Source organism: Schistocerca gregaria, chromosome 3 (assembly GCF_023897955.1).
Source record: "Schistocerca gregaria isolate iqSchGreg1 chromosome 3, iqSchGreg1.2, whole genome shotgun sequence".
Lineage (NCBI taxonomy): Eukaryota > Metazoa > Arthropoda > Insecta > Orthoptera > Acrididae > Schistocerca > Schistocerca gregaria.
In genome coordinates, this window is record NC_064922.1 from 267,385,681 (window position 1) to 267,412,586 (window position 26,906).

The following is a 26,906-nucleotide window of genomic DNA, read 5'->3' on the forward strand; positions in this document are numbered from 1 at the left end:
AGATTGTTAGGGTAGCCCCTGTTAGTTTCCAGCAAGTTTAAGCTGTATTGAAATTTTAGCCAGGTGATTAACTGATATCTTTAAAGAATGAAAATACAGTAAAACCTATCTTTCGTAGTTGGCCAAGGGTCTTATATAAGAGTTGTGGGAAAACATAACTTAAATGCATACTTCAGAAATCATCAGTAAGCAATTTAATTCATTGTACTGACATGTAAATTAAAATGCTTGGTCTTGTATACATTTCACACTTCATGAACACATTGGTAATCCTTGCATTTTTACCAATAAATCTGTAATTGTAGTTATTATTGTGGTTCACAAATATATTCAAAAGAAAGATGCTTGCACATACGGCAGAAAATTTTTAAGAAAAATGGAATAGCAGTTGACAAAGCACAAAGTTAAATGATTACATAAGAAAACAGGAGTGATAGAATGTTTGGTAAATGTTGTCATGATGCAACCTGCAGGAAGATACTGTGCAGGATAATGAAATATTATTCTGTCTTAAGAGGGAGAAAAACGTACAGTTAAATTAACACCTTGAAAATAATTGCTTGGCAGTCATTATTACAAATATCATTGCTGCTAATTTCACTCACAATTATTTAAGCTGTGCTATTAGCTCCCAACCTAACCAACGCCTTAGAAACTACTTCATAATTCTGTATGGGGGCATACAGTTTACCACTTGATAATATCTTCTTTTAAATGAAAAGTATTTCTCATTTGACGAAAAATAGCCCAACAGGTTTCATGTAGTTCATATGTTTTCCTAACAGATGTCATATATGCAAATGTTCAAAACTAGTTTGTATATTATTCGAAAGACGCACTACCATAGCTCTTGTTCATCATTGCAAACATTTCCTCTGCTCAGACTAAACTGAAGTCTACCTTAACACAGCTACTAAGTGTGGGAACACTTTTAATAACTACATGTATATTTATTGTTAAGTTGACTTTGCTAGGGGACGCAGTACTGGTGGCACAGATTGTTCAGGCGTGATAGGCGTCTGTCAATACATAACAAGGAAGTCCAAGGCCCAAGAGTGTTTTCTGCTTAATATTTGATACTTGTAAACATTACTAGAAGTTCAATATAATGTCTGGCACTTTTCTTTTTTTCATAAGTTGTGTGGTGTGACATAACTACACACAAGTAGGTGCAAATCATTGAGAGTATATGGAGCTTGCAGGGACCAATCAGTAGGTTTAAAAGGTTGGAAAACATTAATACTTTAAATGTATGGTTATACTGTGTGCCCAGATATGGAAGGGTAGTGGTTCATTTCAGCATAAGAAGTCAATATAATGTTCATTCTCCCTCAATATTAGCTTCACCTTCCATTCTCTTATTCATAATTTTTTAGTGAAGTATACCTGTCAGTTTTGTTAATTTAGAAACACTGATTTCAATTTTGTCAACATGCCTCAGAAATAGTACAGCTGTTGTATTTAAATTAACTGTAAGTAAAACAGTTGTTGTCATGGAATGTCTCTTGCCCAGTGATCATTTATGTACGCAGACTGACTGAAATGTGACAAAACACGATCTACAAATAATAGTCAGTCACACTGTTGGGATTTGCTGTGGAATATCAAACTGCTCGAGCATTTAACATGCACTCTCCTTCCTCAGTGAAGTGACACACAGTGTGTATACGCATAAATGGCACTGTACACTGTCAAAATTACATTTACATCTGGCATTACCCCTGAAATACGTCTGTGTGCAGAAATGGATACTTCTACTAAACCTATGTTGAGGTTAAACTTGAGTCCCTTCATTTTGTACCTTTTGAACTACTAAGCATAACTTAAAAACAGTGCTTAAAATATGCATATTTACTCAGTCTAATGATTTTTTTTCTCTGTTCAGACTGAAATTTTTCCGTTAACAAAGTCTATAAAAATTTGTTCCCTCCCTCCTCCCCTTCCTCCTATCTCGAATCTCCCCCCCCCCCCCCCCCCCACTCCCTCCCATGCAAACACACGCACTTGCTAGCAATTAGTCAACTGTCTATTACTAAAATGCCACAATATTTACGTGTTTGTAAAGGAAGTCACAGTTAACTATTTTGTAAGCTTACCTCTATTGTAATTCAGTATTCTTTTCCCCTCTACATTTTTGTGAATAGTAAAAAAAATACCTGTATACGTAATGTGAATTTAGATGCCCTCTGCTGATACAGTATTTGTAATAAACTAGATCATTTCATATATTGTTAGAAAAGTCATTAGGTTCATCAAAAATACACAAATTCCAGAACTGTAACATATTTGTAAGAAAGAAAATGAGAAAAAGAAAGTAAACATTTCTGCACTCATTACACTGTTTATATTTTTCAGTTTCCTAAATTTTACTTCATTTTAATGACTTTTGAGAAACATTTATAATATACCTAGTTCTGTCACCAGTACTCTTTTGACTTTTTTGGCCAGGTTTTCAGGAAATGTGTGATCTTTGCCTGTTTTCCTTCCTTTTGTTTAAGATAATATAAGGTAGATTGCAGTTGGAGGTGACCACTGTAAATTTTATTCTACATTTACCAGTTCGTTTGTGATGCTCCACTGAATTAATGGTATATATTATTGTTAATCAAGCTTGTGTTATTAGTTAAGCACAATAATTTATGTACCCTTCAGTTTATTCATAGAGTTTAGCAACAACAAATTCCATTTATACATATGAAGTGGTGTCTCTATAAGCAAGTTGTGGATGATTCTTTGCTATGATTTCTGAGAACCTCGTTTTACCACTAAAATTGCTCAGAATTTCCTTGAAATTAATTTAATGTTTGCTTTTATACATAGTTTAGAAGTAACTCAATCAAATTATTCATTTGGCACTTCTGAAAATTGCTTTTTATCTGGTGATAAAGCAGATACAGTTGTGAATCAAACCAGTAGTTCCTTTCTTATTTGTTGAAGTGTTGATGAAAGTTTGATTGCGTACATATTTATCTATAAATCATCAGACTTTTGGTTATATCTTGATAGTTGGGCATCAATTTTATATTTGTCAACTAATCAGTCTGGTTGTTTCTTATTTTTCAGAGGCACATGCAAGATAATTTAGTAAAAAACACGTGTGCTTTATAGCATCTGTCTGGCAGTGCCTCTGATTGGTTGGTTACTCCTCGAGGGCAACGGTGTTGAAGCCCACGGGAGAGCCAGCCACAAGCAGTTTAATTCATGCCACGATTCTATGAACACCCTTCTCCTATCGTTTGTCACACCCCTACCCACTCAACTCTTGAGCAGTTAGGTTCACAGCTGAGTGATATGCTGTCAAGGAATAGACAGGTAAATAAGTTCTTGCCAGAAATTTATATGCATATTGGCACACACACAACTCAGTATAGAGAAAAATCAAAACACACAAATTTAAATCCTTGGTATCAAAATTCAGTGCCAGTATGTATATACGAAATGGTTTTAAGCATTTTGTCATTCAGTATGTTATACAAGAATATTACATTCTTTTTTTTTTTAAGTTTAATCAGAATTTGTTTTTTCATTGTCAGTTCAATACTACAATCATTTTATAGATGTTGAGTATTGCAGTAGTGGAAAACCAGGTAATTTGAGTAATCGGTTTTTAGCTGATATTGTGCATTCATTCTTCTTTACAAACTATGCTAAGGCAAATAAAAAAGGACTACAGTCTGTGAATACATAAATAATGGGAGGAATGGCAACAATGCATAATGAATACTGAAAATATTATTTTTAATTTTAACTTCATTGCTGAGTTACAGTGGTAAAGAACAGAAGAAATAAAGGGAATATAAATATTTGTTGCCAGTACAACCACTGAATGTGAAGTAAAGGCTGGTTCATTCATATCCACTATAACATGGTTTATTTCTCTGGTGGGTAAGACTAACCCACTCTTTCCAATTTCTCATATATTTGTTTCCTTTAGTGTCTGAACATCAGTTATGAAGGACTGAATTCAGTATACATTTGCTGTTGCCCTGTGACCATTTTTATGTTGATTTATATTTTTTTTATCTGTCTTGGTATGGATATTATAAGCTTTATAGTTTTGTTGCTTGTAAGCCATATAATTGGTGTCACAATGTCTGTATTTCTTTGCCTTCAGATGTTGAAGATGTCAAGTTTGTCATCAACTTTGACTATCCTCAGAGTTCAGAGGATTATGTCCACAGGATAGGACGAACTGGACGATCAGACAAGACGGGAACAGCGTATGCATTTTTCACACCAAGTAATGCAAAGCAAGCAGGTGATTTAATTTCTGTGTTAAAAGAAGCCAATCAAGTGGTGAATCCAAAGTTACAGGAAATGGCCTCTATTGGAGGTGGATTTGGAGGAAGAGGTAAAACTTGTTGTATTTCCTTATTTAAAGTAATTATTATTTGTTAACTTTTATGTTAATAGATGAGGGTACAAAACATTTGCTGATGTAATTCACTATGCACAAATTGTATCACATACAAGTTAAGAATTTGTATTTAATTTGGTTTTTTCACTAATATTTAGATTAAAGAATTCATGATTTTCCTTCCCCCGCCACCACCACCTGTACATCAGTTGGTAAAAATGGAACTCCTATAGGATCACCATGTTCTGTCTGTTACGATCCCTTTACTAAGGAAGATGTAGCGGTATCCAGTTGTAATTTGTCAAATACTAATGTCCATTGGTGGTGTGAAAATTTAAGCTTGTAATTCAGCGCAGCCAGTAGATACATTCATGTCACACATTTCAATACTCGTAAGCTCACTCATCAAAACCTATAGATCGACTATCGACATGTAATCAAGTTTGTAAGGAGCTTTCAGTGTGTGCTACTCACACTCATGTTTTTTCTTGTTTTTGTTATTATTATGGAGAATTTCCCTAACGTGTGATAGCTAGAATGTATGTGTACAAGTGAAATGTTAGCAACATCTACTAGTCCCTAATCTGCATCCACATAAACAGAAATTTTGCAAACTACTATCTCCATTTCAGGAGATTAGAATTCTTGCAGTGGGTTGTGACCTGAAAGTTTCCATTTGCTCGAATCAATACCCATGGTTTTGATGCAAGGCTAGTAATACTATTTCCTGAAGCTTCACCAGTGTATGTGAAGAGATTAAAGTCACATGTTTGTGTCCACTGTAAGAACATATGGTTGACCCTTCATTTGCTTTAAATTGGTTTCTCGAATTAGTATACAGTAATCCTGCTTCACTCTACATGTCATTTGGTCCATGATTTAATTTCTTGACACACTCTCAAAGTGAACTTAATTGCCCACTTCAGCTGACTACTTACACTGTATAGCAGCAAGAAGCTCACAACTAGTGCATCGTATGTAGGTGATAGTCAAGAATGACTTTGTTAGTATGCTTCACAGATTGTGTGAAAGGTATCTCGATGCGAATATGTGGAGATAAATTAACATTTGTTGTCTTTCTAGTTCTGCCACACAAACTGCAGATAAGTCTTTGGCCTAACCAGTCCTCCTCCAATTCTTCAATCCATGTATTTTTCTCCAGTCAGTTCTACCATAGTCATAATCTATCCGATCTCATCCGTCTGTCTCAGCCATAGTCCTTCTCTGGGTCTGTTGGCTGCGATACCTTCTTCCACTGCCTGCCTGGTGATCTGGTAATGACCATACAACTTCAGTCTCCACCCTTTAATCACAACCATAATGTCCAGTGATTTGCACGACCTCTGAAATTCACTATTCTTCCTTTTCCTTAGTCACTATCCTTCACTGGTCCAAAAATTTGTCTCGTGATAGCATTCTTCAATGTCGAGAATTTTGCTTTTTATCTTTTGGCTCAGAGTCGAGGTTTCTGCTTCATGTAGGACGACAGTATTACAAACTCCTATAGAATCTAATATGACTCAGAGCTGGGACTGGAACTGCTTTCCGAGTGCAAACGGTGCCTGTCTCATGCTTGAATTCTTCCCATTATATATTTTTCTGTCTCAAACCTTTCACTGAGTGGTGCCACAAGATTTTTGTACTTTCACCCTCTCGAAGATTTTACCATCCACATCTAAAAATCTGTCTTTGCTCCCTCTACACACTGAGGTATTCATCTTCAAACCAGCTCTCATTGCCTCTTCTATTAACATTATTGCCTTGTGTACCAGATCTTGCTTATTATGTGCTATTAAAACTACATCACCTGCATAGGCCAGGATGTCGATCCTTCTACTCAATTGAATTCCTGTCTCTAGGCTTGTTACCTTTCTCAGTGCTGTTACTGGAACCAATCAGCAAGGACAGGGGCAGTCTCCCTATCCCATTTCAGTCCTCATCTTGACTTCTCTGGCATATTTTCCATCCAGTTTTCACTGTGTGTGTTGTCTCATGTATACATGCTTGTGTTGGTTTTATTAGTTTTCTTAGAACCTTCACCGTTTCCAGTTCTTGCGATATTGCTTGTGTGTTCACACTGTCATCAATAGGAAAATTTTTATTAAACTTTGTTGCAACTTGTAACTGTGTATGTGCCCTGCAAAGGTGCATCCATATTTGTCACAGAAGTCATTTTTTGAAATCCTCTCCCTTTCAGCATTTTTTGCTGTTAGTCAAATGTCAAAATTGAAAACAAAATAGTGTGGGGGAGGGGATTTTGAAAAACATAACTTTGTCAAATGGATGCATCATTGTAATGTACAGCAAGACCCATATTAATGTTCCTTGAAGTTTTAATGTCTGTTACTGTTTCAATGGTATTCATTCAGAAACATTAAACTCAGGTCTCCCCCCCCCCCCCCCCCCTCTCTCTCTCTCTCTCTCTCTCTCTCTCTCTCTCTCTCTCTCTCTCTCTCTCTCTCTCTCTCTCTCTAAAAGGGGCAGTTCACTGTTTAAAGGCTGTGTGGGCTTCTATGGAAAAATATATCTTTCGTTTCTTCTGAGTTCTAAAATCTCATTGTTATTGCCTGGCTCTGTTTGTCAACCTTTCTGTAGGGATGTTTTTGTTTAATGCAGTGTAATTAAATCTGAACAAAGCACCTATCAACAACAATCTTTTAACATATGTGCAAATATTATATAACATTTTGACCAAATTCCAAAGCAGACACTTAACTGAGAAACTTTACTGACAAACTATAAACAAATGGGTACATGTTTGAAACCTAAACATTAAAATAATATGAACATTTATATCACTTCTGCCTGTCCCAAATTATTTCTTCATTTCCTTCCCCCCACTCCTGCTGCCAGAGATGGTTCAGATATCAGTATTTAAACGTAAAAGTTGTGATTCCTTATGTAACCTCCTGTAGAGCTAATTTGTGTGTTATAATTGTCATAGAATAATCCTTGTATTTTTATATTTAGACTTAGCAGGAATTATTAATTTGTTTCAGGAAGAAACCGATGGAGCAGTGGTCGTGGTGGAGGAGACAGAGGTCGTGACAGAGGTAGAGACCGTGATGCAGACAGAGGTGGTCGTGATAGAGGTAATGATCGGAGTGGAAGTAGGTGGGGTGATGGAGATCGCGGGGGTGGCAGGCGAACCCGCTTTTCTGACAGAGATAGAAGTGATTTCAGTAGGGACAGCTCTCAGAATGCAAACTTTGAACCACTTGGTGGAGGGGGAGGCAGTCGTCCAGGTTTGGGTTCTGCTAATAGTCCAAGAGGTCTGGGCTCAGGAAGTACCATCCAGGGAGGACTCGGTTTGCAGAATATCCCAAGCAGTAGTGGTTTAGGTGGTGGATTAGGAAGCCAGAGGCCAGCTCCTGTGAATCATGATGCTGGTGGTCCAGGATTTGGAGGACTTGGAAATCAGAGAACTGGTCCTGCCAGTGGTAGGGCCGGTCTGTTACAAAATCCTGATTTCTCTCAGGGTGGTGGCCGCAGTGTTCTTAATCCCGACTTTCAGCATACTGGGAATAGACGTTCTAGTAACACTGATTTTCCACCTGAAGGGAATAGAAGCATGCTGAATTCAGATTTTCAGCAAGGCGGTAACAGGAATATTGCAAATGCAGACTTTCAGCAAGGTCCCAACAGAGGCCCACCAAATTCAAATTTCCAGCAAAGTGGTAACAGGGGACCTTCAAACCAGGACTTCCAGCCAGGAGGCAATAGGGGAATGCAGAATTCAAGTTTTCCTCCGGGTGGCAACAGAGCGGGCCAGAACCCTGACTTCCAACCTGTTGGAAACAGAGGCCCACCTAATCCTGATTTTCAGCATGGAGGAAGTCGTCCGCCCAATGAATACCAGGCGGGAGGAAATCGTGGGCTGCAAGATTTCAACCAGCCGCATGTTGGAAGCTCTGCCAGGTATATATGCTTACTGCATTAAAAGGAATTCTTTTCTCATATATTAAGTAGTAGTTGTTATTTTCAGTCTGAGGACTGGTTAGACGTTGCTCCCTTTGCAAGCCTATCCTGTGCGAGCATCTTCATCTCTGAAAAACTACTGAAGCCTACATCCATTTGAACCTGCTTATTGGATTCATGCCTTGGCCTTAACTACAGTTGCCGCAACACTTCCTTATATTGCCATGCTGACAATTCCTCAAAGTGTTGGGATGTGATCTATTGACCAATGCTGTCTTTTAGTTAGTTAAGTCTTGCCACAAATTTCTTTTTTCTCTAGATCGATTCACTACTTCCTCATTAGTCACATAATGTTCACATTCTCTTATTCTCCTCTTGTCTGAACTGCTTATCATTAACATTTTCTTTCAGTAATAGATGACATTCCATACAAATACATTCAAAAACAACATTTTTTGTCTGCGTGACTAGTTTTGCAAATTTTAAAAATCCCTTGTGTTAATATGAAATAGAAATATGATAAACTAGGGGTTAAATTATGTAAGTTAAAACAAATTTTAAATGATGTACTGTAATGAACAGCATCCCTAATTGTGGAAGTGGAAATGAAGATGTCAGAAGAAATGTAAATAAAATTGTGGGCCAAAGTTCTAAATTAGAATGGATGTTGTCAACATCATAGCATCAGAAAAGGAAAATAAGCATAATTGGGGGAAGAGATTCAGAGGAAGCTGTATATCCTGCAAAAGATGACTAGAAGATAGCAAGAACGAGACAAGTCATAAGACGAAGAGAGAAACAAGGACAAACAAATTACGAATAACTTTCCATCAGTGGAAACTTCTGCAGTTGCTACTACTATACTAAAGGACATCAAATAGGTTGCCAAATCGCGGTTCACTTCAGGGCATAAAATGTAAATTTTATGCATGGATTTGAATTTTGCTGTGAAAAAGTTGCTAGGGACTTTCCTGTTTTTAAGGTAGTCATTGTTGAGTGAATATAAATTAAAGCTGGTAGTAACTAGAGATAGTATTTAATGAAAAGTTTGGACAATTATGTTACCTAGTATATACAATTTTTTATTAAAAGTGACAAGATAACGGGAGTGATTTTATGAAAAGTCAAAGCCACTTATGGAGAAAATGGTGTTTACCAAATTATCTAATCCAATGCACTTTTTTTTCTTGTCTTGTAAATTATTGGATATAGTCACTTCTTATCCACATTTGAGTATCCTACAGCTAGCAAAAATTTTCACAGTTGTTATAACCTGCTTCGTCACTGGTTAATGATAGCGGCATAAACAGTTAAATTTGTGCAGTAACGTGTAGACAGATTATAATGCAGTCTATACAAGGTAATTCCCAAAAAGCAATGAAAATATGGAGAGATTCAGGAAAGTGCTTTGTGAAAAATTTGCAAAATTGATAACTTAGTGTAATTGGACAGTTGAACCGGAATATGGTATTTTATTTCATTTTTATTCCTACAACAAGAGTTTTCTGAGTAGAGTGTAGGCTTTACATTATTTCTTAATTTGTGTTGTTTACATCTTAAATTTACAGAACACCATTCTTCAGTAAATTATAGACTGGGAGCACACCGTCTTTTATCATTGTAACTCCCAACGAGGCTTTTTATTTACTTCTGGAGTAGAATATAAACTGCCAGTTATGCAGTTTCTGGCTTCACAGAAAACTTTAATTTTTTATACTATTTCAAAAAGTCATGAAGAGCTTATTTTCTGTAGTTCTGAGGTATACGAGCAACTTTTTTTCCCCCTAAAGAAATTTGTATTCTTTGTTGTTAGCTTTTTGCAGTGCTATGTGGATATAATCCTGATTGGAAATGTTAGATAACAGTATTCCAGAACGTAACTAAAAAGTGTGTGTTAAACTCAACACATAGCAAAATACTAGGATAGTTTGAGTTGAAGAGTATAGGTTTGACATGATTATTATGTCAACAACTGCTTTATTTTGCATTCCTGGCCTGTATAGAATATGAGAAACAAATTGCCATAAGTACAGAACTCCTTATGTCCCCGTTAAACAACACACTGCAATGCTGTACATACATAGGGCTCATGATGCCCTACCATGCACGAAATTCCAAACAGAAAAGCAACAGAAGGTATAACGAACAGAGCAGACACCAAGCAGTCGCTTCCTATATCATCGTAGCTGCACAGTAATGATCGTTTCCTGGCACACTATGGCAAGTGTTCAAACAAACCTGTTTCTAACACATTGCAGGAAACTATTGTGATTGGTGATTTGAGAAGCACTACTTTCCAAATAAATTTCCTTTTACACAACATAATATATGTTAAGTATGAGAATGTAGGATGAATTTCTTAAATCATGAGCATTTGAAACTAAATACGTTGAGGACCAACCACTTTGAAAAATTGCGGCTGTTTTATGTCATTATTTAAAATTTTTCTGGCATGTGTAGGTTTGATACATCTTGAAGAGTAACACACCAAGAAAGGACCAATATTATATGTAAAAGCTTAACTTTACTGGTAGTATATTAATTTAAACCATTAACTTTTCAAATTCATGTGTTGTGCTACTTCAGTGATGTTGTTATTGGCTGACTACTTAATGTGTTCTGTGCTCAGTTTGAGTGCTTTGGAAACTAATGTTCTGTATTTGATGGAATATGTATTTATACTTTCATAATCGAAACACACGCAGTGGACAAGTTTCTGCTTATCAAAGATCTTTCCAAAACACATTTTGTTTGCTGTTTTTCCTTTCCTAAAGTGCGCGGAAGTTCTACACTGATGTCTAAAACCTTCATCATTCAAAGGAATCGTAGATTTTACAGCTCCGAGGGAAAGTTTACTGTCACTTAACACAGAAGTCATACATTTTCACATGGGGTAAGAGTATATTTTCACTCGGGGGAGGGGGGGGGGAGTGATTTTAAACAGGAGATCTGCGATTAGTATGCCACCCCACCCGCATGTACACCTTGTACCAATTTTAATTAGCAGACAAATGTACGCTTCTCTTTGTCTAAGGTGCTAGGTCCTATGGCTGTGTCCTGTGTTCCATCAGTTGGCAGGGGACTCGGACATATCATATAAACACATTGATACATCATTGCATTTGTGTGTTCGTAAGCTCTTTCTTTTGAAAACACATACCTACACAACATTCTCTTTCGAAGTTGTGCTCAACCTAGACAGACGTTGTGCAATACCATTAACTGAAAATTGGTAATTTTCCCTACATTCATAAGCACGAAATAGAGCTTTTTCAAGCTGTCTGAGATAAAGTAGTTCTCCTCGATAAAATTCTATATGAACCAGGTGTATTACATAGTTTGCGTTTTGAGGTAGAATTTACATTTATCACAAAAGCAAATTCTTCAGACTTTTAACTGTTGTTCATGTGTCTACTGGTAATTTAAAATGAATTCTCCAAAGTGGTGCAGATAACTGCATATTGCACCTAGAAATATTTGAGGAAGTGACTAAAGTGTTAGTCTTTTGTGTTAGGAATTAGTTGTTCTTGCTGAATATTTTTGAAACTAGTTGTCCCCTCTTAGTTTCCTTGTTTGGATTGTGGCACTGTAATAGTTCATGTGCTTCATTATTTTTAAATGTAAAAGCTGTAAGATATTTGTTGTCGCACATATTGTGTTTTTGTTAAACAGTAATTTGACTTTTGGTCACTTTACACTCTTAGTATTAAAGCAGTCAATTTATTGTATACACACTTTTTTTCCAGGGGACCACCTCACAGCTTCCCACACAATGATGATGTCAGCAGGGGGCCTCGTGGTAGAGCTGGAGATGGGCAACTGTCAGGGCCAAGCAGGGGTGGTCAGCCTCTTCTCAATAACCCACCGTCATTGTTATCAATGAACTTAGCTAAACCACCACCTCCACCACCAGCCCCTGCAGGGAAAACAGGTGGTCCACCAGCACAGATGCCATACATGAATAAAGGGTCATCTGCATATGGTGGTATGAACAATAGTGGGAATTTCAATCACTACCAACAGAATCCACAGTCGCGTAATACACAAAATGGTTTTGGCTACCAAAGGAATTAAACTGGATTCTTAATATTTGTGTAATAATTTCAAAACATTGTCACAATTTAATTTGTGTAGTTTGTCACTGTGATAGTGTGAATGGAGCAAGGAAGCTGCACATCACCTCCATCACAATCTTATAGAATTGTTTAGCACATGACTGTGCATCCATTATAATCTCATATTTATCATGATTTAATGCATATTGACCACTACTTGTGCATTGTAAGCTGTCTGGTTCTATGTGAGGCTTCATAGTTTCTTGTATTAAAATGGATTTGTTTCGTCATAGCTGTTGTAACTTAAGACGACATTACCTGGTTGTAAAGCATGGTGCTTAATGACAATGCATGGTTTTGATTAAACAAATTTGTGTTTGCAGATTGATTTCTGCTCAGACATGTGCAAGCTCATATTACTTGCTATTGTTGCACTTTGACCATCCAGTGAATAGTGGAAATGAGTAATTCTCATGTACAGATGAGATTTTTCAGCAGATGTGCTTCTTACAAATTTTTAAGAAGCTGTCTTAATGGCACAGCTGTAGTTAAATTGGGCAGGCATATTGGAATTATTAAAATATAAATCATACTATCTATCTTATCTGACAGCTGTTGACATTCCCATTCACAACTTCATGAATTTTTCATAATTTATAAATGTGAAAGTTAATTATTTTGTGTTATGTTGAAAAAGTCATGTGAATTTCTGTTCAGAATTTTGTACGTTCAGTATTTTATGTTTGTATATTTTTAATAGTTGTGCTTGAAAACATTTTCACACTGATGGAAATAAATATTGTGACAGGTGTGAATTTTTAAAGCATTACCAGTGCTACTTGCACACACAACCTTTCTCAATGTTAATTGGCACAAGACAAAAATGTGCAGTAATGTAAAATTCATACATGTGAATAAAATTATAAACAATCTTCAATTGACTTATCTCTCTCTCTCTCTCTCTCTCTCTCTCTCTCTCTCTCTCTCTCTCTCTCTGTGTGTGTGTGTGTGTGTGTGTGTGTGTGTGTGTGTGTGTGTGTGTGTGTGTGTGTGTTCTGATGCTAACTTTGCTTGGATGTATCTGGAACCTGTAACAATTGATTCTGGCATGGGCACTTTGACATTGAAGATTGTGTTGAGAGGACTGACTGTGGCAATATCAATATAAAGAGAAGGTTGAGTATTTGAAATTGTAACTTTAAATTACAAAAATAGGCACACAAACCTTAAACCATAGCATACCTTGTGTCGAACTAAGTCCATCGTAAACAGATGTCATCTTCCTTTTGTGGAAATGCACTTCGAAAATGTTTACTTATTGATTCTGACTGACAATATCTCCCAGGCTTCTGGAAGGGTCATATTGTACTGTGACGGCCTTTAGTCACGGATTTTGGAGCCTGGATTGTCATTGGCTGTTATGAGGTGTAGCAAAGAAACCACCTATAATAATTGTTTCCACAATTATGTTTAGTGTCACTACATTGTTTAGAAATAAAGTTATTTTCAGCTACAACTACACTCCACAAACTAGCATACAGTGCATGAAAGTGCATACTTTGTGAACTACTGTTATCAGTCCAGATAGCTTATTTTGCATATTATTCCTTCAGTGAAATGTAAGTTTCACATTCCAGCACAACTTAATTGTGTACACTAAAACAAGCACTGATTCCTCTGTACTGCATTGTCAGAAGGGTAGCTCTGAAATTACTAGGTGTAAAGTAAAAAATATTTGTGAAATTAGTGCACTATATGACTTGGTGTAGAAGTTACATTGTCTCTAAAAGCTGATTAAATGGTATTCTTGTATTGATTTTATTTGTTCTTTCTGACTGTACAGCATTTATGATTTTGAAAAGGAGTTCAGAACAATAGGGTAATTCACAGGAAGATTAAACGTCTTTATTCACTGAGAAAGAGCAGTAAAATTTTCGGAGTGCCATCAAAATTGGGTATAACTCTGTCATTTCCTTCTGTAAATAAATTGTTTACAAGTAACTTGGAGGAAACTTTCTAGCAGATGAACAAAAACACACATGTGAAACCCACATATACATTGTACGTAAACTACCGCACATGACAGTTGTGCTTTGAGAGAATAACAGTGGACATGGAAATAGTTCATACACCTATAAGGTATTTTGTGAAGTGCTCATCTTTTGGAATCCAGCAAAAAATTATATTTTATCAGTTGTCTATATGTGTTGGTAAATACTATTCCCATCTCCATTTCTGTTTCAATATAGTCACAATCTTCCACCTCTATCTGCTCACTGAGCAGCCCTCAGTTTTTGAGCCCATACCTCACCACTGCAAGTGAAAGTTATACACTTGTTTAGAAATCCACTACGATTTATTAACTACGGTTTACTGGGCATGTAATTTCAAATTTTAATATGCGGACATTCTGGTGTTATAGCTTTTAACTTTAAAGAATGAGTCCACCAAAGTGAAATTCCAGCAGTCGCATATCACACACAGAAGTAACATCAAATGTTACGAAAGGGAAAAAAGAGGGAAAGAACCGGCTCATCTTGTAATTGTCCTATTTTCTCCAACCCCCAACCTTCATCTCCAGATCATAAATGCAAATTACAAAATATTGTCATCATCCGTTTTTGTTGCTCTCAGGTGTGCATATTTTTGTTTTCGTGACAAATCAGTGTTTAATGCAGTCATTACATTTGCTGAATGTGAAGATGATAAAGAATTTAGAATTGTAGAATGAATTTGTTCATATCAAATTTGTGCATGGTTAACATCAGATTTTTGTATGTCAGTGTCATTTTTTACATTGGCAAGAAGTTTGTTCCAGTATTCAGAAAAATAATATCTTGTGCTGACTCGGTTGAACCAGTAATTATTTGTTCTTTCAGTGTCATTCTCAATAGTGAAACAATAAAACCAATGCGCTCAAGACTCAACCCTCTTAAGGGGAGTTGGAATGCCCTGTCCTGACAATGTTAAATTTAGTCACTTTCTTCCCTGTATTTCAGGAACCACTGTAGCCATTGACATGAAACTTTTACAGGACATTAAACCATATGTTGTGGGTCTACTGAACTTCAATAATTGGCCAGTGCTTTCAGAAATAAGTTTTTTAATTATACATAACATTATGGTCTTCTTTTAGTTCAGTAGACTCAAAATATAGATGTTATTACTCCCTGAAAATTTGAATACTCTACTCGAAGTGGTTTCTGAGACTCGGGGGGGGGGGGGGGGGGGGAAGCAACAGAAAATGTACATTTTTTAGGAATGACTTCTGAATTTTCAAAAGACTGTAATTCACTTAATATATGCTTCATTTTTTATTTTTACTCACTTAGAAGCACTTTGCACCATAGTGTGTATCAGCCTCTTGATCTCTTTCAAAGTTTTTTCTTCTTCTTCCTGCACTCCTTAGTGGCCAACTGTGCTGCATGCTCTGCTTTATCAGTGTGAACCTTGTCTATCTGTTCAAGTTATCTGATGCAGTTTGCTCCAGGGTTAATTCCCATGTGCTGTAGCATTTTCACCCTACGAATGTTACCATAATTAAAAGCAATAACAGCTGCCCACTTTAGTGTCTTCATTCCAACAAAGCATTTTTTGATAAACGAGCCCATATAAGATTATTGAACAACTCAAATGAGTCTGACCATGAAGAGACAACTTCAGGAATTGCTAGGTCTCTATAAATAGGTTTTATGATATACATGACTGCTGCTGGGATGAAATGTTTATGGCTGTATGAACTACTGTATTTGAGTACTGGACATTGCACCACCAATCAGGTCCAGGAGGTCAAATGTGGTGTACTGGTTTTTAATCTGTTGACAGTATGTGGAAGAAGGCAGCCCATACTGGCTGCTTCATTTTCAACAAATCCTCAGTATTATTTCTAATGACCATTCTATAATATTGCTGTTGTTCATCAATCATTTTGTCTGACAGCCTGCCTATTATGGTTTTACCATCAGATAGTTTCTTGTGTCTCAAACTTTGTTTCAATTTCCTCAACCTGGTGCCCATCCTCTTCAGTTTTGTGATAATCTTCTCACCATAAGGCCGAGTGGCTACTACACTGTTATATGCGTTTTGAGTCTCCATCACCTAAGAAATTAGTGTTAACACACTCCACTTTTGTTCACAGATCGACTAAAAATTTCAGTAGCTGCAGAGGCCTCCATACCATCACTTGTTCCTTCATAATTTCTGTCACAGATATGCCCTTCTTCATTCCCTGATTTACACTTACAACAATATTTAGTTAAATTTTGAAAATTATTACCTTTCCAGTATCCACACTAGTCACCGTAGCAACAGAATTCTTAGAACTGTAACCGTGCTTCTGTCAAGTGCCATCAAAAGCTACTTGGATGTCAGTCATACCATCATTGATTTCAACAACTTAATTTGCAGGACCTTTCATTGACTCATATGCAACAGATTCCACAGCAGCTTCAATAAATCCTGCATACGTCTTTTCTGCTGCAGTGTGTCCTTTGCCAATAGCTCTCAATCCATGAAAACCAAAATGAATGAGTACATTTACAACTGGCACAATTAATAAGTTTCCTGATTAGTCTATTTGATTCCTCACTGTCTTCATGTAAACTAACTGGCCCGCCACATATTTTACAATACATACATTCACCTAACACACTTGTTAGGATGTGTAAATCAATCAGAACATAACCTAACCTACCATTTACATCACTTTCGTCTTGAAAAAACTGTGTATCACAAGTTTTATTGTAATCTTTGAAGCACTAATGGATGTTTCTCTAGATACGGACAAGTTTGCCTGTATTTCATTTTCCATAACTATACATACCAAGTGTTGACAATGTTTCCCTTTATTTGAAAATCTATTACCATGAAACTCATGTTTCTTAAAAACACTTCCTTTTGGCGTCATACTTTACTTTTTGAGATATTTACCAATCTATTCGTCAATTTTCCTCGGAAAAACATTAACACTTCGACATACAATGTGCGTTTATACTATGAAATTATAAGATACTGCTTTTGGCAGTGCTACCATGCAAACACGTAATTTAACCTTTGTAACACAACATTCTATATCAAAAATTAGCAATTTCTTTTTTTTATCTTGGAAGTAATACACATATAAATTTTAACAATTTCAGCCAGTGTAGATAATATTTTTTTTTAAAAAAATACTTCCCATGTGATCATGTAAGTATATATAATCAACATAATAGAGGGAAAATACATATATAAACAAAGATTCTGTAACCTCCCAAAAGAAAGCGTTGGTACGTTGATAGTAACAATAACAAACACACACACACACACACACACATTTCAAGCTTTTGTAACCCCCGGTTGCTTCATCAAGAAAGAAGGAAAGACGAAAGGATGTGGGTTTTAAGGTAGAGGGTAAGGAGTCTGGGAAATATCCAGATAACCCGAACGGTGTAACACTGTGCCATGATGTGCTGGCCGTGCACCAAGGCATGTTTAGCCACAGGGTGATCCGGATTACCAACATTGTGTGCCTGTGTCCATTCATGCGAATGGACAGTTTGTTGCTGGTCATTCCCACATAGAAAGTGTCACAGTGTAGGCAGGTAAGTTGGTAAATCACGTGGGTGCTTGCACACGTGGCTCTTCCTTTGATCGTGTACACCTTCCGGGTTACAGGACTGGAGTAGGTGGTGGTGGGAGGGTGCATAGGACAGGTTTTACACTGGGGGCGGTTACAAGGGTATGAGCCAGAGGGTAGGGAAGGTGGTTTGGGGATTTCATAGGGATACCACTGTCCACCTAACCTTATAACCTCTTGGTTCATCCCAATCCCGGGAGCGGAAAGACTTCCCTTAGGGGGAAAAAAAGGACAGGTGTACACGCGCACACACACACACACACACATACATACATCTGCACATACAGACACAAGCAGACATGTGAAAAGGCAAAGAGTAGGAGAAGAATGGATAGCTTTGAGGAATGAAATAGTGAAGGCAGCAGAGGATCGAGTAGGTAAAAAAATGAGGGCTGGTAGAAATCCTTGGGTAACAGAAGAGATACTGAATTTAATCGATGAAAAAACACAGTGGAGTGAAGCAGGCAAAAAGGAATACAAACGTCTAAAAAATGAGATCGACAGGAAGTGCAAAGTGGCTAAGCTTGGATGGCTAGAGGACTAAGGTAAGGATATAGAGGCTTATCTGATGAGGGGTAAGATAGATACTGCATACAGGAAAGTTAGAGAGACCTTTGGAGAAAAGAGAACCACTAGTATGAATATCAGCTCAGATGGAAACTCAGTTCTAAGCAAAGAAGGGAAAGCAGAAAGGTGGAAGGTGTATATAGAGTGTCTATACAAGGGCAATGTACTTGAGGACAATATTATGGAAATTGAAGAGGATGTAGATGAAGATGAAATGGGAGATACGATACTCTGTGAAGAGTTTGACAGAGCACTGAAAGACCAGAGTCGAAACAGGCCCTGGGAGTAGACAACATTCCATTAGAAGTACTGACGGCCTTGGGAGAGCCAGTCCTGACAAAACTGTACCATCTGGTGAGCAAGATGTATGAGACAGGCTAAATACCCCCAGACTTCAAGAAGAATATAATAATTCCAATCCCAAAGAAAGCAGGTGTTGACAGATGTGAAAATTACCGAACAATCAGTTTAATAAGCCACAGCTGCAAAATACTAACACGAATTCTTTACAGATGAATGGAAAAAGTAGTAGAAGCAGATCTCCGGGAAGATCATTTTGGATTCCGTAGAAATACTGGAACACGTGAGGCAATACTGACCTTATGACTTACCTTAGAAGAAAGATTAAGGAAAGGCAAACCTACGTTTCTAGCATTTGTAGACTTAGAGAAAGCTTCTGACAATGTTAACTGGAATACTCTCTTTCAAATTCTAAAGGTGGCAGGGGTAAAATACAGGGAGCGAAAGGCAATTTACAGTTAGTACAGAAACCAGATGGCAGTTATGAGTCGAGGGACATGAAAGGGAAGCAGTTGTTGGGAAGGGACTAAGACATTTTATTTATTTGCTGTGCTATTGTGAAATATCAGTCCTAGACTATTTTTAAGTATCTAAAATAGAAGTATAATATACAGGGTGCTAGCATCAGTTAAGAATTAAACAAAGTATATCAGATCTCAAAATATGCTAGGAACATTACAACTAACATTGCAGAAGATGTAACGGTCAGAAATGTTAGCTCAGTTATTATGGGAGCATAGTCACTATTAATCAGTAGAAGCTAGGTACAGGGACATCGTCTATAACATCTATTGAAAGACATACCACACAAATTGGGCCCTTTTTCACAATCCAGAATATAAAAAAATTAACAGTAAAGATTACCATAATTTTTATATTGGACAAACAGGAAGATTAGCACCCTGTTTAAAGACCACACAATGTCAATTACCTCTCCACATTTGTGGTGCAGATCACAAAACACCCAGTGTTCATAAATCACTACAGATCCTTCACAGAAAGGTAAAGTCATGGACATTACTGAAGAGAGTGAAATTTACATTCATCAAAAGGACCAGTTGAACAGTTTTATAAACAAACAATAATAACCACACAATCAAAAATTTCTGAAATTTTGTGCAAGTTCTACAACAAAACATTGCAAAGGCATAGAAACCAGTCATCGTGCTAATCATGAATGTGTAGTGTAGGCCATTCTAAGATTTGTGCTGGCACAGATACGCCCGCTTTCGGCGCTGGTGTGGCACATCGTGTAACTTTACAGTCTGTGCACGATGGGGAAGTTTATCTTGAGATGCATTTTGTTCTGATGATGCATGCCTGTATATGTCAGGGCACGTAAATTTTCAGAGAAATCGACGTTGGAGCTCTGAAAATCCTTATGAATCACATCAACAACCTCTGCGTGATGTGAAAACAGGAATTTTGTGTGCAATTAGTGCAAGACAAATTATTGAACCAATCTCTTTCCACAAAACAACACTCTTACAGCTATGTGAACAATATATTGCAACCATTTTTTTTTTTTTTTGAGAATTAACGCTTAATGAAAAGATTACGCATATTTCATGCAGGACCACACATTCCCAATTCTTCTGTGACAGCAATACGAAGTGTTTTTAATGATAGTATAGTTGACTGGCCTCCTCATTCTCCAGATCTAAATCCATGTTGTTTTTGTCTTTGTGGAATGTTAAAAGATAAGGTGGATGCAACCGATTCCCACATGGTCAAAGAGTTGGAAGTCAATAATGTCCCAGATTTCGGTAGCCGAAATTCATCAAATTTTTGCTAATGTGTACAGATGATGTCAGACTGCTCTTACCGCAGAGGACCTACTGTAAATAAAGGTAAGCTTAAGTTAATCAGATGATGATGTTTGGTTTGTGGGGCGCTCAACTGCATGGTTATCAGCGCCCCTACAAATTCCCAACCATTGCTCAGTTCAATCTCGCAACTTTCATGGATGATGATGAAAGGATGAGGACAACACAAACACCCAGTCATCTCGAGGCGGATTAAAATCAGTTATCAGATGACAACGCTGTTCACACTTAAGGGGACGTTGTATGTCCTATTCTGCCACTGTTAAATTATCGAATTTAGTGACCCATTATCTTGGAAACTTTTTAAGACACTAACTTACAATTTTCCATAATTATTGAATGCACTTTCCTAGATATACTGAACTAGAATTATTACTAAAATTGTATTGTGGGGCTTGTTATCCCTTTTTTTCAAACATTCATTTTTTTGACAGAATTTTGTAAATAAATGAACATAAAAACTCCACCACTGCCGGTCCCAAGTTCGGGGCCTCATTTTGCAAGTGATGAGGAAGGAGGAGGGGGAGGAGTAACACCTCGTTAAAAAACCTGGGACCATCTGGCTCCGGATGGTAGCACCCTGTAAGGGCCCCTGCCTAGGGTTACTGGGTGAAAACTGGTCAACGGTCTCAAAGGCGGAAGAGGAAGTTCTGATTCCCAACGGTGGAGAGAGTGGAAGAACTACCTCCAGGACTCACAATCTTGGTTGTATATTTTGTGGCCTTTGGGCCACACCCAAAATAACTTTCATCAATCATGGAAGTGTGTGATGTAAACTATTTTACCCCAGGTGGACGATCCACCGTACACCAGTACGTCAGCAGACATTCGGATTCTGGGGAGTCTGCAACACTGCACAAAGACAAGTCGGAGTGTCTTGGAATCTCATCCAAATTTCAACATAGGCAGCAACATACCTAGCAACTATCAATGCAAACTCATTGTTGAAAACCGGAAAACTAAAACATCTAACAGATATGCTAAAGAACCACAACGTACTCATAGCAGCCATTCAAGAAACACGATACATGGATACAGATACCTTCGATTCCGAAGGTTTTAGGATATAGAAAGGGAAAGTGGGACCGAGAGTAATGAAAAATGTACCACATCTTGGGACAGCCTTTATAATCAACAAACAAATCTTGAACTCAATAGTTGGTTTTGATTCACAATCAGAAAGAATGTCAAGTCGTACATTCACAAGCACAAACAAAATCTACACAATTATCAATGCACATGCCCCTATATCCGAGGATAACAGGAAAAACAAAGAAAAAGTGGAGGCCTTTTGGAATCATGTAGATGACATTATTCAGAAAATACCAGATAAAAACATCATCATTCTTCTTGGAGATTTTAATGCACAGATTGGTAAAGAAAAAAGATATAAGAAAATAGTTGGAAACTATCCTGCACACAAGAGAACAAACAGAAATGGTGTGAGACTAATAGAACTTTGCCAAGCACACAATTTAATTCTTAAATCCACAGCTTTCGAGAAACTACCACGAAGACAAAAGACATGGGTATCTCCAAATCCTAGCCTTGGGGAATTTCAACTTGATCATGTGGCAATCAAGAAGATTTCTAGCAAAGAAATCATGAATGTTAGGGTACTCAGGGGTGCAAACTTGGATTCAGACCACTACCTCTCTAAAATTAAGTTCAAAGTCATCCCAAACAGGAAACGCAGCATGAAACAAATTAAGGGTCGGAAGTGTAGCACAGAAAAGATATTAAAATCAGATGAATTCACAAAAGCAACAGAAACCATTCAGACACAAAGCTGGGGGGATATCAAGGAAAACCTCATTACTACAGCTGAACGGATAGCACCTAACAAAAAAAGTAAAAAACATGCCTGGTGGTCACTGGAATGTGATGCCCTCATTGAAACAAGAAAACAGGCATGGCAAAATTGGCAATCACAGAAAACAGAAGAAAGTAGACTGAATTTCGTTACAGTTAGAAAACTGGTAGAAAAAAATAAAAAAAGGATTAAGAAGACACATGAAAACACAACTCTCCTCCAAATTGATGAAGAATTTGCTAAAAACAACACAAGAAGCTTTTACAGAACTTTCAAACAAAGGTTATCAAGATACAAAGCACCCACCCTCCAATTTCGAGATGTAAATGGGACCCACCCTTGAAAAATTTGAATCCATCCCAAACAACCGTGAGAAGCCGGATTCGGAACCACCGACGACTGAAGAACTACAGAAGGTCATTTCAGAACTTAAAAACAACAAGGCGTCCGGAGAAAATCAAATAGTGGCCGAACTATGAAAAAAGGCTGACAAAAATGCAGTTACATCCCTAAAGTGTGTTTTCGATCAAATCTGGAAAGAAGAAAAGATCCCCACAGAATGGAAAACAGCTCTCATCCACCCTATCCACAAGAAAGGTTTGAAGACAGACCCCAACTATTACAGAGGAATATCACTGCTGGATATAACGTACAAGATTCTTTCTAAAGTCCTTTTGAACAGGGCAGAGCCGCAATTGGATCTGCAAATCGGGGAATACCAGGGAGGTTTTAGAAAGGGCAGATCATGTTCGAACAAATACTAAATCTCAAAAACATTATGGCATACCAAAAATCAAGGGCAAAGACGTACGTAATCTCCTTCATCGATTTCAAAAAAGCATATGATTCGATTGATAGAGAATCTCTGTTGTCAGTCCTGGAAGAATTGGGTTTGGATAAGAAAACAACTAATATTATAAAAGCGACCCTTACAAATACATTTTCGAAAGTTAAATTTATGGGCGATCTATCGGAACCCTTTGAAATAAAAACGGGAGTGCGACAGGGCGATGGGCTCTCGCCGTTGCTGTTCAATTGTGCGCTTGAGAAAGTAGTCAGAGAATGGAACACAAATATTAAGAGTGGTATAAGACTGGGTTGCAAAAAGAAGAACCTTAAAGTAAATTGCATTGCTTTTGCAGATGATATGGCCCTGTTTGCTGAAACAATGAAAGAATCACGGGAGCAAATCCTTGAACTAAAGAAACAAGCAGCTAAAATTGGTCTTCACATCTCTGAAAAAACTAAGATATTGACAAACATCAAACACTCATGTAAATACCTCAACGTTCAAGAACAGAAGATTGAAATAGTAAAAGAATTCAAATATCTCGGAGAATGGATTAGTTGGAATGCTGGGGAAAGCAAAGCAATGGAATCCAGGAAAAATAAACTTGAATTGGCCTTCCAACTAACAAAAAATACATACAACAAAAAATCCCTTTCATGGGGGTCCAAAATTACACATTACAAGATAGTGATTAAGCCAGAAGCTCTGCATGCAGCAGAAACACTTAACATGAATTTCAAAGGCCAAATGGAGAAACTTGAGGTAAAGGAAAGAAAAATTTTAAGAAAAATCATTGGGCCAAAATTTCAAGACAATAAGATTATATACATAAAAAATGAAACTCTCTACAAGAAAATTGAAAAACTTTCAGATTCTATGTGAAAAAGCAGAATAAATTTTTATGGTCATCTTCTCAGAATGAATTCCAACAGATTAACTAAACAAATCTTTGACTTCTTCCGTAAACGAAAAACGAATCCCAACTGGTTTAAAGAAACTGAAAAAGACCTAGTGGAATTAAAGATTTCAGAAAATTCACTTATTGATCGAACTGCTAAATTAATTACTAAAGATGAGAACATAAGGTTCCAAGACAAATCCACACACAAGTACAAACCCTTCATCTCAGAAGAAGAAAGGAGAAGAAGATCAGAAAGAATGAAGAAATACTGGGGCCTAAAAAAAAGAACAACGCACAAAGAAATGTTTGATCCAGCGTACCCCAAAGAGGGTGAAACGAAAGAAGAAGAAGAAATGAACATAAAAACAAAACTACTCAGGATATTTTAAGTACTCTAGTTCCATATGTGTCTAATCTCACACTTGGTATGCTGTGAAAATTTCGTCTCTACTGTCAGTACTTTTTTAGAAAATGGGTCATTTATTGCAATTAATGTAGTTCAGAGATATTGAGGGTTAAAACCTTTTTTATTACAAATTCTTATACAGACTTACATTTCTGTGTCTTTTATGCACGGGAATTGCCCTGGCTCATAATCAGTGTCTCCTTCAGTGTCACAAACAGCCCACTGCTTGCCTCCTCCTTTTCTTTCTTGCTTCTTTTGTCATTTGCTGAGCAGCTACCTTTGCTTCATGTACATGAAGCTCATCCAGTTCCCACAGTCCTTTAGCTGTGTTCTGTCCATATCTTACCTGTATCTTCTCCAGAACCTTAAGACTCAAATGGTCCAAATGGCTCTGAGCACTATGGGACTTAACATCTGAGGTCATCAGTCACCTAGAACTTGAAACGACTTAAACCTAACTAACCTAAGGACATCACACACGTCCATGCCCAAGGCACTGCGCAATTGTGGCAGTATATGCGTAGCAGCGAAATTTGAAAGTCACACATCAACATTCAAAATATTATTTGAAGGTCTCACAATTGTCTGATTTTAATGTATTATACACCAAACTGTTCAGGAAGGTACAAAGTACATTACAGAGCAGAAGACAGAAAATGTCAAATTTCAACGAATTTTACGTACAATGTCCCTTTAAGGTAAGCTGTTCTCCTTACTGGATTCTAGTAGACAACTGGGTTTTGCTGCAATGAATAAAGCATACATTTTTAGCTAAAAAAACTAAATGTCAACATAAAAAAATCGGCTACGATTAACTGAAGAGAATCCATTTGCTTCAAGGGAGGGAGACAAAAAAATCCTAATTGTAGCGTGGGCGACGACGACAACCATGCCGAAAATCATGTTTTTGAGAAAAACGCGTTTCACGTTTGACAAGTTTTTATTGTGTATAAAAAAAGGGTCAAAGTTTGAAACTTCCGTGTGCATTAATCCAGTATGGCTACACTGAATAGACATACAGCTAAATCTGAAGCAATGTTGGCGATTTCGCTTTGGCGGGATGTTATGTTTGTTCACATTTTGAGTAAAACCGCCCAAACAACGCTCCAGTAAATCAGGTTTACACAAATCGGTGTAAATAGAGGTGACAATGGCATCGACAACGACTAGTGGCAATGAGCAATGACATTTTGTGTTTATAACTTTCCAATTCAAACGCTCACAGAATCGTTACTTTTTGGAGTTCGCGCGTAATATTTTCGGGGATTGTATACACATTTGAATTAAGTAATTAAAAAAATTCGATTGTTTTCGACCGTCACCCCGTCGTTGCCCTTAATTCGGGGGACGCGCGTGCGCAGCCGACCACCAGCAGTGTCCTGAGAGACGGGCGCCGTGGCGGCTGACATATGCGGGCGGTGTCGGAGGACGGTGGCTGTGGCGCGCGGTCCCTTCCCGGGCTTCTTTCGTGAGACACCCTGTACATACACTATGTGATGAAAAGTATCCGAACACCTGGCTGAAAGCGACTTACAAGTTCGTGGCGCCCTCCATCGGTAATGCTGGAATTCAATGTGGTGTTGGCCCACCCTTAGCCTTGATGACAGCTTCCACTCCCGCAGGCATACGTTCAATCAGGTGCTGGAAGGTTTCTTGGAGAATGGCAGCCCATTCTTCACAGAGTGCTGCACTGACGAGAGGTATCGATGTCGGTAGGTGAGGCCTGGCACGAAGTCGGCGTCCCTAAACACCCCAAAGGTGTTCTACAGGATTCACGTCAGGGCTCTGTGCAGGCCAGTCCATTACAGGGATGTTACTGTCGTGTAACCACTTCACCTCAGGCCGTGCATTATGAACAGTTGCTCGATCGTATTGAGAGATGCAATCGCCCTCCCCGAATTGCTCTTCACCAGTGGGAAGCAAGAAGGTGCTTAAAACATCAATGTGGGCCTGTGCTGTGATAGTGCGGCGGAAAACAACAACAGGTGCAAGCATGAAAAACACGACCACACCATAACACCACCGTCTCCGAATTCTGCTATTGGCACTAAACATGCTGGCAGATGACGTTCACCGGGTGTTCGCCAAACCCACACCCTGCCATCGGATCGCCACATTGTGTACCATGATTCGTCACTCCAACAACATTTTTCCACTGTGCAATCGTCCAATGTTTACACTCCTTACACCAAGCTAGGTGTCGTTTGGCATTTTCTGGCGTGATGTGTGGTTTATGAGCAGCCGCTCGACCATGAAATCCAAGTTCTGTCATCTCCCGCCTAACTGCCATAGTACTTACAGTAGATCCTGATGTAGTTTATAATTCCTGTGGGAGGGTTTGAATATATGTCTGCCT

At 37.8% G+C, this 26,906-nt stretch overlaps 1 protein-coding gene across 1 annotated transcript in view; it reads left to right on the forward strand.

Moving 5' to 3' along the window:
- LOC126356303 (uncharacterized) overlaps positions 1-13,262 on the forward strand; it is a 46,231-nt gene extending 32,969 nt beyond the window's left edge. The window contains exons 12-14 of the mRNA XM_050007249.1: positions 4,115-4,351; positions 7,357-8,275; positions 12,022-13,262. Coding sequence (XP_049863206.1) covers positions 4,115-4,351; positions 7,357-8,275; positions 12,022-12,349 — 1,484 coding nt within the window. The 3' untranslated portion in view covers positions 12,350-13,262. The remainder of the gene's footprint in view (positions 1-4,114; positions 4,352-7,356; positions 8,276-12,021) is intronic.
- The last annotated feature ends 13,644 nt before the right edge of the window (positions 13,263-26,906 follow it).